This window comes from Hyperolius riggenbachi, chromosome 11 (genome assembly GCF_040937935.1).
Source record: "Hyperolius riggenbachi isolate aHypRig1 chromosome 11, aHypRig1.pri, whole genome shotgun sequence".
In the NCBI taxonomy this organism is placed as follows: Eukaryota; Metazoa; Chordata; class Amphibia; order Anura; family Hyperoliidae; genus Hyperolius; species Hyperolius riggenbachi.
Genome location: NC_090656.1, coordinates 37,428,065 through 37,441,543, shown reverse-complemented (window position 1 = coordinate 37,441,543; position 13,479 = coordinate 37,428,065). Strand labels below are relative to the sequence as shown.

The 13,479-nt window shown below is 45.3% G+C and overlaps 1 protein-coding gene across 2 annotated transcripts in view; it reads right to left on the bottom strand.

Moving 5' to 3' along the window:
- GARRE1 (granule associated Rac and RHOG effector 1) overlaps window positions 1-13,479 on the bottom strand; it is a 152,444-nt gene that overhangs the window by 24,084 nt on the left and 114,881 nt on the right. For both annotated transcript variants that reach the window (XM_068261755.1, XM_068261756.1), the window contains 2 exons: window positions 10,755-10,916; window positions 6,799-6,957 (listed from right to left, as the gene is read on the bottom strand). In XM_068261755.1, coding sequence (XP_068117856.1) covers window positions 6,799-6,957; window positions 10,755-10,916 — 321 coding nt within the window. The remainder of the gene's footprint in view (window positions 1-6,798; window positions 6,958-10,754; window positions 10,917-13,479) is intronic.

Genomic DNA, 13,479 nt, shown 5'->3' with positions numbered 1-13,479 from the left:
TCAGTGTCACTTTAAAAGTCCCATGTGACTGATCAATAAGGTCAACATGGTGTCTGCATTATTGACTTTAGTTAGAATTGAAAGTAAATGTGACGCGGTGCATAAAAACAAAGCTTAGATACTCCTCTATGAAAAAGGAAGGTTCTGTATTCCATGGAACCCTCTCAATTCGCTCTCCATGACCTCATTCCACTGTTGTCCCTCCGATGAAATTATTTGACCCGCAGGTTGAATATATTTTTGGCCCTCCTAGGGCAGCCTTTAGAGGTACTTGGAAAGATTAGCGCATCCATACTGCGCACGTGCGAGTCCAGGCTCATGCATGCGCAGTATCGATGTGCTCGTCTTAGAAACTCTCAGAAACGCAAGTACTTCTGGGATTGGCAAGGAGTTCCAAAGGTGCATAAATTCTATGGGAACTGTGGGGGAAAGAGGGGATGGAGAAAGGACCTGAAAAGCTCTATAGGATCAAGAGCCATCCCTCTAGATAGGTGAGTATCAACCAAGTATTGCGAAGGGGGCTGGAGGAAGCCCCAACCATAGTATATATAAAACTTCTGGTACTTGCGTATTATACCGTCTGAAGAGTTTGGCAGTTCCGTGTTTAAGTTTTGTTTTCTCCACTACCAAGATTTAACCCTTTTTGAAAAGCTGAAAGTCCTGGCTTTCCATTACACCAGGTCCCGTGTCAGTGTAATGCTCCGTTGCCAAGTTAAAAGGTTTTGAACAGGGCTGTGGAGTCGGAGTTGGAGAGTTAGGGAAATTTTGGGTACCCGGAGGCGAAGTTGGAGTCAGTGATTTCATAAATGTCGGAGTTGGATGATTTGTGTACAAAATCCACAGCCCTGGTAAGTATTGGAATAAGGAGTCGAGGAGTCGGAGCCATTTTGGATACCCAGAATTGGAATCAGAGGTTTCATAAACTGAGGAGTCTGAGTCGGAGTCAGAAGATTTTTGTACAGACTCCACAGCCCTGGTTTTGAAGGAGGGGTGTCCCCTGTATCTTGGCTGCACAAAGCGTGATTGCAGAAGTACTGGAGAAACCCAACATTGATGATCAGCAGCACCTCCGGGAGGTCGTCTTCTGTCACAGGGGTCTCATTACAGAAGATGGAGCAGACAAGCTATCCACCCTCCTGACTTCTCTCTGTGTGTTACTGGCCGAGGCTGGAGACTATTAAGACGAAGGAGCAGCCCAGCTATACACCCCTCTTCACCTCTCAAGATGCAGGGGGCACCCCTCCTTCAAAACCCTGTAACTTGGCAACGGAGCATTACACGGACATGGGACTTGGTGCAATGGAAAGCCAGGACTTTCAGCTTTTCAAAAAGGGTTAAATTTTGATAGTGGAGCAAACAGAACTTAAACAAGGAACTGCCAAACTCTTCCGACGGTATAATACGTAAGTACTAAACCTTTATATAACATGGTCTCTAGTTTCCTTTAAGAGGCATTTTATTGATAAGGTGTGAAAATATCACCCAGGACAAAACTCAGGAGGAAAGCTTCATTGAAGGAGGGTCCAGGTGTCCTCTTTATGTTACAGCAAAGGGCGCAGTTTCACAAAGAGGGTGAATTTTATGGAAGACAAGAATAACAGCTCCTATTCCTCTAATACCATAAAATAGCTTGAATGTCACTAGAAGGGGAGAAGTGATCTCACTGAGAGTAACATGAGTGGCACAGCCTGTAGCAAGCCCATGTCTTTCTCACACCCAGCCTAATAAGGGAGTGAAGTTTCCTTCCCATGTGAGGGAGGATGATGGTGCTGCGACAGGTGTTTCCTCTCACATTATCGCAGGAGAATAGCTGCTCTATCATGGTACACAAGGTCCGATGAGATCATAGCCCAGCGCTGCCAACACTTCCCCTGGCTGCCGCTGTATGACGTGATAACAAAGCCAGTGAGCTGGAACATCTCTGTCATCTTTACACCGGAGTAAACAGAGTCCAGATTTTCCTGACTCAGAGATGTGTGGGATGCGGGCAGCAAGTGACGACTCGCTGTGCAGGGCGTGACACCTGGGCTGTGACCGACAACCAACGTGCCACTAAGACAACCAGAGACTAGGAGTGAACAATGCGGATTCCCACAGCGGGGTTAGCACTGTATAACTTACTGCTCACAAACATCACCGCAATCACTACATTTTACTTATCAGCAGACTTTTTAAATTATTTTTCCAAAGTGTCCTACAATTGCCTTCAAAGCTTTACACTTGTAGCAGCAGTGACATGATGGGACAAACGGGTACATGTAATGTTAGCCCTACGAAGCAATGATCCAAGTTAAAAATAACTTAAGTTATCTATGCAAAAGAGGTTGTCGAACAGCTAGTCAATTCAGTCTGGCTTCCTGAAAAGTAAATAGCAGATAAAGCAGCTGAGAAAGTGAGAAAAGGCTTCTAATAATGTTTTGGTGCAGGAAAGTTCAAAAGGTCATTACTTCTCTGTCAGCTTAAAGCAGACCTGAACTCAGAACTAACTATCTGCTCTAAAAAACAAGCAACATCATACTACATTGTTACAGCCGATACAAATCCTGCAATAAATCTGCAGTGTGTCTACTTACATATTGCTAACAACCTGCGTTTACCAATTAGTGGCTCTGCCGTGGCAGTCAGCTCACAGCTGATAGATAAAATTATACTTGCGATTAGTCACAGATGAGGGGAAATTAGACAGGCTAAACTCTCTAAATACAAACAATGTGTATTTCTCTCTGTTTTACTTCTGTCCTGTGCAAGAGTTTTGCATGTTTATTTCCTTTTAAGCAATACCAGTTGCCTGGCTATCCTTCTCATCCTCTGCCTCTAATACCTTTAGCCATAGACCCTGAACAAGCATGCAGAAGATCAGGCGTTTTTGAGATTGTCAGCTTAGACAGGATTAACTGCATGCTTGTTTCTGGTGTTATTCAGACACTACTGCAGCCAAATAGATCTGCAGAGCTGCCAGGAAACTGGTATTGTTTAAAAGGAAATAAATATGGCAGCCTCCATATGCTTCTCACTTCATGTTCCCCTTAAAGGGGCTCCGAGCAGTGCAGAAACTATGGAAAGATGCATATCATTTTAAAGCTCTCTTTATCCTCTTTCCAATGATATATAAAGTTTTCTCCATTTTTGCGATCGAAATCGCGGCAGTGGCAATTTCAATCGCGAAAATAGCGAGAACTAAAAGGAGTGGGGCGGCGGTTTATATATCATTGGAAAGAGGAGAAAGAGAGCTTTAAAATGATATGCATCTTCCCATAGTTTCTGCACTGCTCAGAGTCCCTTTAAAGTGGACCCAAATTAAAAATACAAGATTTCAGAAATAAAATCTATTTTCTAAATTATAATAATAAATAGCAGCCTTTTTTCAGCTGCATGATGACAAATATAAAATATTTTACATTTATTGGAGGAACCCCTCCCTTCCTTTCATATTGCCGGTGTAATATCAGATAGTGCAGCCCGGAAGCAGCCTTCCTCACTGAGTATCACGCATGTTCAGTGGGAAGTTAGATATTTTCCTGAAATATCTCCGCCTCCGCACCACGTACACTCCCGACATTTTCAGGGTAGGGAGGGGACATTGATTACAGCAAACCTATCTCAGGAACCAGCGCAGCTCGGGGGTGCAATTTGGCACAGCGCTAGATCGGGGGGTCCCCTCCCTAACCTTAAAGTTTCGGGAGAGTACGTGGTGTGGAAGCGGAGATATTTAGGACGTTTTATGTGGTAGTACAATTAAATAGGATGCAAGCTCCTACTGCGCATGCGGGGCTGCACAACGTGTCATTACACCGAGACAGAATCCGGCAGACTGCTGGAGGAGATAAACAAAACACAGGCTGCTACTGATGACGTCACAGGACAGGTGATCTCAGCTTGTGTGAGATTTCACATAGACCAGTGTTTCTCAACATTTGATTGGTATGTACCTTTTAAAACCCTGTATTCACCAAGTACCCCCTAGCATAGTAAACATTATCACAAGTACCCCCTTGACAAATATATATTCAATCGTAGTACATAATTGAATCTAAACAATTTCCAAGCCTTTACTAATGCTTTTAATTAGGTAAAATACGAATTTGGTGTTTAATGGGACTCTGAGCTCAGCCAAAAAAAAGAAAGTTGTACTCACCCGGGGCTTTCTCCAGCCCAGTGCTGGTCGGGAGGTCCCACGACGGCGTCCTGGCTCCTCTCCTTCTCCCCGCTCCGGAATGGCTGACCAGCCGCAGCCCGGGCGACACTCGGCCGAGTGTCGGGCTGCTCCTTCCGCATAGGACGCGGCTGACGTCACTCGCCGGCCGCCTCGCGTCATCACGGCGGCCGGCAGGAAGTGACTACAGTGTAACCCTCACTGATAAGAAATTCCCCTTTTTATGCTCTCAGAAGCCATTTCCTGCTAGGAAAGTGTTTTATAGTTGAATTTCTTATCAGTGAGGGTCACACTGTAGTCACTTCCTGTCTGAGTCAGGACTGAGTCAGCCACTTACATACCTGATATTTAACTCTTTCAGGCAGAGAAAGAAAAAAAAAAAAAAAGGAACACAGCCTAGTTATTTGTGTGCTAGGCACTGTACATACACGTCTATCTCATCATGTCACGTCACTTCGGGTATCCTTTAATGCAAGGTTGTGTCAACGCTGGGCGCAAATCATTATCAAAATTCCAAAGAAATGCGGGTCATTCTTCAAATTAAATGTAAGTATTGTCATTTCTATTAAAATGCGAAATATAGTTTTTGGTCATGATCAGGCCCTGGATTTACATCACAGAAGTCTATAGGCACAGATGTCTCGGCACCCTAGACTTTGCTCTCCATGAACCTACAAACCCCCTCCGAACCGCCCCACAGGTGGGCTTTCTAGCCCAGCTGTCACTTCTCCATTGCTTACCTTGCTCAAACATAGGTAGCTACAGGTGCCCCTTAGTATTAGGTTGCCAGAGGGACCCTCAGTATTAAGTAGCTAGTGGTGCCCCTAACTGAAGGGAGATCTCGTCAGTGGATGGCAGAGGGCTGGGTGAGTGACCTCTCATTTGCGCTCTGCTCGGGACTTTGCATAGGGAAGGAGGGAGGGAAGCACTAGGGGAAGGGAGTGAGACGCCTTTCCATCATCAGGGGCCTGTAGGCATGTGCCTACAGTGCCTTATGGTAAATCCAGCCCAGGTCATAATAGCATTACTATGATTTCTGGTTTTATTTAATATCAGTGGCTAGTTTAAACTGACTCTCAAAAGAAATCTTAATCGTATTGCTGATCTTTGGCTTTGTTGACGAATGAGTTTGCAGACCACTGATCTAAGAAAAAAAACTTCAGAGACAAAATGAATTGAGTAAAGACCCTAATCTGTTATTATGTAAACCTCAAGTCCTATTCCAGGATTTTTCCCCTCACCCTCCTCCAATGTCCTCACGCTGCACCCACCGCCCTCCCCCATACTCACATTAGAGGGTCTGTAACTCTGGGGTTGCATGAACTCACCATGCATCTGGATAAAGCACCTCTGGGCGGAGCTCTGCCCTGAACCACATAGCCAAGCTTCATGGTTACTAAAGCTTAAAAAAATAATTTTAATTTTCCCCTGAAGGTATCCTGTGCCAGCATCATCCTTCCAAGTCCCTCCAGCAAGCAGCAACGACCTCTGCAAAGCTGGCCGGTCGCTGCCAGTCACCGGCTACTGTGCATGCAAGGCCCCGAATCACGTACACCCTGAGCGCCTTCCCGCTGCTGGGAGCGTTCTGCGCATGCTCAGTAGTGATTTTCGTGTACTGCGCACGTGCAGAACGCTACTGGCATTGGAAGCTGGCGTGAAGGTGCGTGGCCGGCCAGCTTTGCAGAAGTCACCATTGCTGGCCGGAGGGACTTGGAAGGACGGCCCGAACACAGGACGACTCCAGGGAGCTGCAAGAAGCCCCAGGTAAGTTAAGCTGATTTTTTTTTTGCCCACTTTACATTTCCTATAAAATGATCAAAGGCTGCTAAGGCAATAAGCACATTTTTCCTATAAAGTTCAAGCTTACAAGACCGCTTCTGCCTGCTACACATCCTTGTTTACAGTTTATGAGATTGGTACCTTCCTGCACTTTAAAACTACTGGAACAGCTGGGGCTCCGGGCGGGTTCAATGGAGCGCTTGTTAAGTTTAACAAAGCGTTAGTTAAATTGTCAGAGCCGAGTGTAATGTAGAGATGTACAGAGGCGCCAGGAGGATAAGAATTCACTAAAAATGTTTAAAACGTTCGGGAGGCGGTGGTGGAAAAACATTTATTCACATACTCCTAGAACAATTGGCAACGCGTTTCGCAGGCACAATCCCGCTTCTTCAGGCAATAAACAGGAGTATCACACAACTGGGAGTCCAATCTAAGCTTGGCACCTTTGTGCTTGGTAAGGTAAAAATGCCCGCGTTATATAGGGGAGACAACGAGATAAGTGTTTGTGAGTGTAATGTAGCTGTGCACACTATGACTGCGTGCGCTGAGAACTATTACCACTCGCTGCTGTAGCAGCGCAGCTTAGTGAATCAACCCCAAAGTGTGGATTCTAAACTGCAACAGTCTGATGCAATGTTACAAATAAAGCTATACAACTGAAGATACAAATATGAGACTTTTCTTGGCTACTAATGTTCTATTTACTATCCTTACTAAACATACAATCCATTACCTCATAAGTTTATTTTCGCTTCAGATTTGCTTTAAGTTCCTAAGTAGAGTACAGGAGTGCAGAAAAATCAGACAGCAATCACACTTCTATTTTGTACGCGCCCCCCGAGCAGGACAAGCGCTCGCTGACTCACCAGACCAGCTTGGCCGAACAGCAACTGCACCGCAGTTTTACATGCTCCGCGCCACGTGGAAGGACACACTTGATTGAGAACTTCTGTCACAGCAGTCTCGTCTCTCTCCGTCACCCCGTTATGCCCATCAGCTTCCTTTATCAGCTGCAGCACCGTATGCTGGAAGGAGAGGCGGATTTAGTAAGATATGTTATTTCAGAGGGAAGCTTCATGAAAGATTCTTTAAAGTTTTGGACTTTGCAGCAAGTTAAAAAAAATTCATCAGAGCAACATGTGTTGTGGGCACAAATACCAGTTTGTCCTGCTACTGACTGCTCCAAGGGGGCGGGCATCTGAACTCAAAGCAGAGAGACCACTTCATTCACCACACTGCTGTTCATTGACAGCAATCAGATGTGCTGAGGATGAGGAAGAAACGTTCACCATTCAGCAATTCTGACCATCCTTATCTACGGCTGCTACGAGGGATCATCAATGACATGCAAATAATTCCAAGTTAATGTGGAGTTTTGTAAAATTTGAATGCCAATCTATGCAAACCTAAAACAGACCAATCGAATTAAGCCAAGATGGGAGTGGCTTGTGTATGCTGCTGGAAAAGGACAAATCTGCATAATACAGTATCTCGCTGACCAGCGCTTAGGACTGGTTCGGTTCACACTACCAGCACTTTTTAAGCACCAGTGCTCACTTAAGTGAGAACACACACACAGTATTAGGTCAGCAAAAGCTTTGTTAATCACTGGTGCTTAGAAAAGCACTTGTAGTGTGAACCAGGCTGGTGGGCCTAGAAGGCTTCAATGTGCAAGCAAGGCAGTGCTCCCCTTCCATATTTACTTCCACTTTAATGAAACAAACTGTTTATGAAGTTGTACAGTTCTGTTTTGGTAAGGCTTGGTTCACACACAAGTCTGCACATTTCGGTCCAGTCCAGTCCTGTCAGTTTTGCATCAGTTTTCTATCAGTTTTACCTGACTGGAAATGTACACCTTTTATGTGTGAAAACACACACAGAAACGCATACAAAACTGATGCCAACTGTCAAAAACTGACAGGACAGGACATCTTTTTATGTGTGAGCCAAGCCTTAGGATAGTTTCCAATTAGTAAAAAACAACAAAGTACCTCAGCGCAAAAAGTCAGACCACTCGGCTGTGAGCAGTGATTCAGGGATGAGTAATGAAACAGTATCTGTGTCCGTAGTTTCCCACCACAGGATTCACCTGATATGCCCAGACATTTTAATATGCTTGCTGTAATCCCGACATCCAGGCACTAACTGCTATTACAACAGCAGTGCCATTCGCTGTACGAGCTCCGCTCTCTGGACTAGCTGGAAAGCCTCCCCGATCACGTGACCGCCCGAACTTCTGCTTCCTGCGTGTCAAGCTGGTTAGCAGTGACTCATGACGGAGTAGTGCAGCGCTCAGAGCTGTAAAGAATAAGCGACAATAGTGCACACTGCGAACAGAGCCAGCCACACACGGGGGAATTACTTACTAGAAGTTTTCTTGCTTAATGAGCATTATTGCAAAGTAGCCTCCACTACCCGACTCGAGTTTCGGCTCTCGTCCCCCTGACGAAGGCGAGAGCTGAAACTCGAGTCGGGTAGTGGAGGCTACTTTGCAATAATGCTCATTAAACAAGAAATTTTCTAGTAAGTAATTCCCCCGTGTGTGGCTGGCTCTGTTCGCAGTGTGCACTATTGTTGCTTATTCTTTACAGCTATGAGCGCTGCACCACTCTGACTTTCCGTCAGGAGTTACTGCTAAACCAGCTTGACACGAAGGAAGCGGAAGCCGGAAGTTCGGGCGGTCACGTGATCAGGGAGGCTTTCCAGCTAGTCCAGAGAGCGGAGCTCGTACAGCGAATGGCACTGCTGTTGTAATAGCAGTTAGTGCCTGGATGTCGGGATTACAGCCAGCATATTAAAACGTCTGGGCATATCAGGTGAATCCTGTGGTGGGAAACTACGGACACAGATACTGTTTCATTACTCATCCCTGAATCACTGCTCACAGCCGAGTGGTCTGACTTTTTGCGCTGAGGTACTTTGTTGTTTTTTATCTTTCCCTGGGACTTTGGAACTAGTCCACCTCTTAGCTGCAAGTACATTTCTGTTGCGCGCGCTCCTTTCAATTGTTTATATAGTTTCCAATTAGTGCGTTTCTGACCACTTTCTATCAGCACATCAATGTTACAGATTGATACGTGTTGCTGAAAATCAGACATAAGCGCACAGATGGAAATGAGGCCTTACTGAGGGTAACATGCTTTGCTCATTTTCAAAGAAAAACTTGTCACAAAGTCAGTTGCAAAAGTTATCCCTCTTCCCTGGTGTGCACAGGCCTGTTTTGCTTCCACCCACAGGAAGTTCAAGGATAAAGGCCTTGTACACGGGTTAGAAAAAAGTAGTTTGAAACATTCGACAAACAACAATCTTTGTAAAAAAAATTAATAAAAAAATGTAACTACAGTAAATTATTATGAGCGACTGATATCTGTTTTTCTGCCCGATTCAACTGGTGGATAAATTCAGACGACAGTTGGGCAGATATCGTGTAGTCAGCTGGTGTGTACATTGTTGTTTAAAGGACAATATTCCAGAGCATGCGCACGTGTGTGAAATGTCCCTTTCCGTTTAACGTCATAATCATTTGGAAGATCAGTGTGTGTGAACATCTTTTAACCACTTTATCCACCACAACAGTACATCTACATCCTCAGTGACTTCATCTAAGCCACGAGGACATATATATATATATATATATATATATATATATATAAGTCTTGTAGCAGAAGCATAGCTGTGAAAAATTAGGCTGCCTCCTGTGCACACCTCTGGCACTATCTTCACCAGCACTAATTGGTGAAATGGAATATATGTTCCCTGAGCCAATAAGATCCATTTTGATCATTAAAAATGCTTTTATTTTCTCAGTTCATAGTGAAAAACACATTCTGTAGCATTATTTCAGAATCAAATATCCTCACCATAAATTGTGACAGGAATATTATTTAAGTTTTGTGATAAACAAAAATAGACAAACAAAAGATTTGTTTTTATTTACAGTAGTGCTTTTTATTTTTTAACTGGAATTGTTAAAGGGAACCTTAACTGAACGGGGGGTAAAGAGTTTTACTTACCTGGGGCTATTACCAGCCCCCTGCAGCAGTCCTGTGCCCTCGGCGCCGCTCTGGAATCCTCTGGTCCCCTGCTGTCACTTAGTTTCGTTTTTGACGACTCACCAGTCGCCGGCCGCCATGCGTATTATTGGACGCATTCACCAATGCAATTAGCGCTATTGCGGACCGCAACGCGTACAAAAATACGCGTTGCCGCATATCTACGCGTGCGGAATGCAGCAACGCGTATTTTTGTACGCGTTGCGGTCCGCAATAGCGCTAATTGCATTGGTGAATGCGTCCAATAATACGCATGGCGGCCGGCGACTGGTGAGTCGTCAAAAACGAAACTAAGTGACAGCAGGGGACCAGAGGATTCCAGAGCGGCGCCGAGGGCACAGGACTGCTGCAGGGGGCTGGTAATAGCCCCAGGTAAGTAAAACTCTTTACCCCCCGTTCAGTTAAGGTTCCCTTTAAGTCTGAGAAATGTGTTTTTTTTTTCTAATTTTTTCCCATCAAAATACATAGAAGACAAAATTGTTTGAGGGAAAAAGTGCCATACAGTGAAAGCCTAGTTAGTCTTGAAAAAAAATGATATACTGTATATTTAATTTAGGTGTCATAAGAAGGGATAAAGTTCTGGATGCGAAGCTGTTTGTTTTTGCCAGGAAATGTCATTTTAGTGAGGTTGCTCGTTTGCGTGTCCCCCCCCTTATCTGGCGTGTGACCTTGAGAACTAGTGCTGCTACTGATGGAAGGTAAGCATGGCGTATATCTGTAGATTTACTTCTTCACGCCTTAACAATAGAACAGAAATCTGAGATCAGTACCGTTTTCAGCTTCAGATTCTCAGCAGACGATTCGTTAAATGACGTTCCCTTCAGGAAGTGAGATCCGATCTGCACGGGTACGGTTGGCAGCTCGCACTGGATTGGCTGCGGCGGGGTCTGCCTCCTTCCTGCTTGCTGCGCTTCTGCGTCACTACAGCAGCCCTGATGGGACAAAAAGACAGATCCTTTCACAAATCTATAGGAACAGGATTAATCAACTTCAGATCATATACTTAAGCGCACAACCTAGAGCGGATTACTAAGATCCTGTGACCTCACTCTCACCCCAAGCACCATACACAGCAGTATGAAAGAGGCTTTGTCCATATGCTCATTACATCTCAACGCCACTGATCGGAAATCGCCAATTACTGAAACGTACAACACTAAGCAGCACAGTTTCAGTGTAGACATTTGGAGTGCAACATGCAAAGCTTTTAGACACATCATGCTACATGCGACAAGTATTGATTTTAAAGTCCAGTTCTAGTAAAAATTTTATTAGGAACTGCAGTGAAAATAATAACTAAAATGTTTTTTTTGGAGGGTTTTTATTTTTACAATAATTATGTATAAATGATTTAGTCAGTGTTTGCCCATTGTAAAATCTTTCCTCTCCCTGATTTACATTCTGACATTTATCACACGTGGCAACATCTTTAGTCCTGGCAGGTGAAGCACTGTCGAATGTTCTTTTAAGCATAAGCCTAGTACACAACTTCAATTATGATTGGCCAATCACTGACCAATGTTACCACTTCCATGTAGTATGAGGGTTTACCTACACAATCTGTTCATTATTATAACCACTTCAGGATCACGTTTTTTCCCTTAACCCTCTTGGCGTTCTGATTCTTTCCGGATTTTGGGATTTAAAAGTGGTGCAATTTTTTGCACCATTTCAGACCCTAAAACCTGGAAAAAAATCATGCTGCCAGAAAGATGTGCAGCAGTTCTGCAATCACTCACCTCTCTGGCTCCAGCGCTGCAGTTATGCCTCCATCCTCCGGGTGGCGGTGCAACTCTAAAGTGAAATTGCTGCCTGTTGTCATGACGACAGCCAGAGATCTCATCAGCAGGAAGCAGAGCCCCGGAGGATAGGAAGAAGAATGCCAGCTGACGTCGGGATCCCCGGGAGTAGTGATGGGAATTCCGGCTCTTCTCGGAGAATCGGCTCTTCTGAATCGGCTCCCATTAAAGAGCCGGCTCTTACGGCTCTCAATCGGCTCTTCATTAAATATCACTAGACACCACTCAGAGTCGAAGTAAAAGCCCCGCCCCCGTCTCCATGACAACTCGACTGCTTCTCTGACTGGGGCAATCCCTCCTGCTACTGCTCTGCCCCATACACTCCTACAAGCTGCAAGAGGAAAACTACATCTCCCAGCATGCCTCATGCCTTATTACACAGCAAATCAGAGCTGTGTGGGGCGGCTGAGGCATCGGCTTTCAAAACCGAGAACCGGCTCTTGTCGTTCGCAGCAAAGAGCCGGCTCGTTCGCGAACGACCCATCACTACCCGGGAGGTATGTAGAAATGCTCCCGCTGCGCACTATACTCTACATACTGCCTCCAGCAGCTACCGCAAGCAGAGGTCGAGATTACCGCTCTTAGCTGCGGTTTTCCACCCCGACCCTAGCTCGGGATTACCGCCAAGGAAGTTAAAGGACATCAGAGGTGAACGTAAACTGATGAAAAAGACAAATTGTATTCATACTCCTCCTAAAAATGACCCTTTTTTTTTTTAAGATATCCCAGTTTTATTTTATATTTAAATCTAGTTTTTAAGCTTTTACTGTTTCATTGTCTCTGCTCAGTGACACCTTCATTGAAGTATGCCAGAGCTCAAATCTATAAATTATTGCCCCTTTTTATCTCTTTCCTGCTCTCAGAAGCCATTTACTGTCAGGAAAGTATTTTATGGCTTTAATTACTGATCAGCAAAGGTTTGTTATAGTCTGACCCGGTCCCGACCCGAACAGAAACTGCCACTTGCATACCTGATTTTTAACTCTTTCAGCCAGAGAAAGAAAAAAAAGGAACAGCCTACATGTCACCTTGGTTGTCCTTTAACCTGCTGAGCGGTCTGGACGAGCTCAGCTCGTCCAACACCGCCAGAGGCTGCCGCTCAGGCCCTGCTGGGCCGATTTGCACCAAATAAAAAGCAGCACACGCAGCCGGCACTTTGCCAGCCGCGTGTGCTGCCTGATCGCCGCTGCAGCGCGGCGATCCGCCGCGTGCAGCGGCGAAAGAGGGTCCCCCCAGCCGCCCGAGCCCAGCGTAGCTGGAACAAACAGTTCCGGCCAGCGCTAAGGGCTGGATCGGAGGCGGCTGACGTCAAGACGTCGGCTGACGTCCATGACGTCACTCCGCTCGTCGCCATGGCGACGAGGGAAGCGAAACACGGAGGGCCGCTCATTGCGGCCTTCCGTGTTATCTCTTGCCGCCGGAGGCGATCGGAAGATCGCCTCCGGAGCGCCCTCTAGTGGGCTTTCATGCAGCCAACTTTCAGTTGGCTGCATGAAATAGTTTTTTTTTTATTTAAAAAAAACCCTCCCGCAGCCACCCTGGCGATTTAATCAGAACGCCAGGGTGGTTAAAACCCATAACAAATTTTCACATTTCAGTGCTCCTTCCATTCATTCACCGATAACTTTATTGTTACTAATCACACTGAAATGATCTATATATTGGGTGTTTTTTTTGCCACAAATTATGCTTTCTT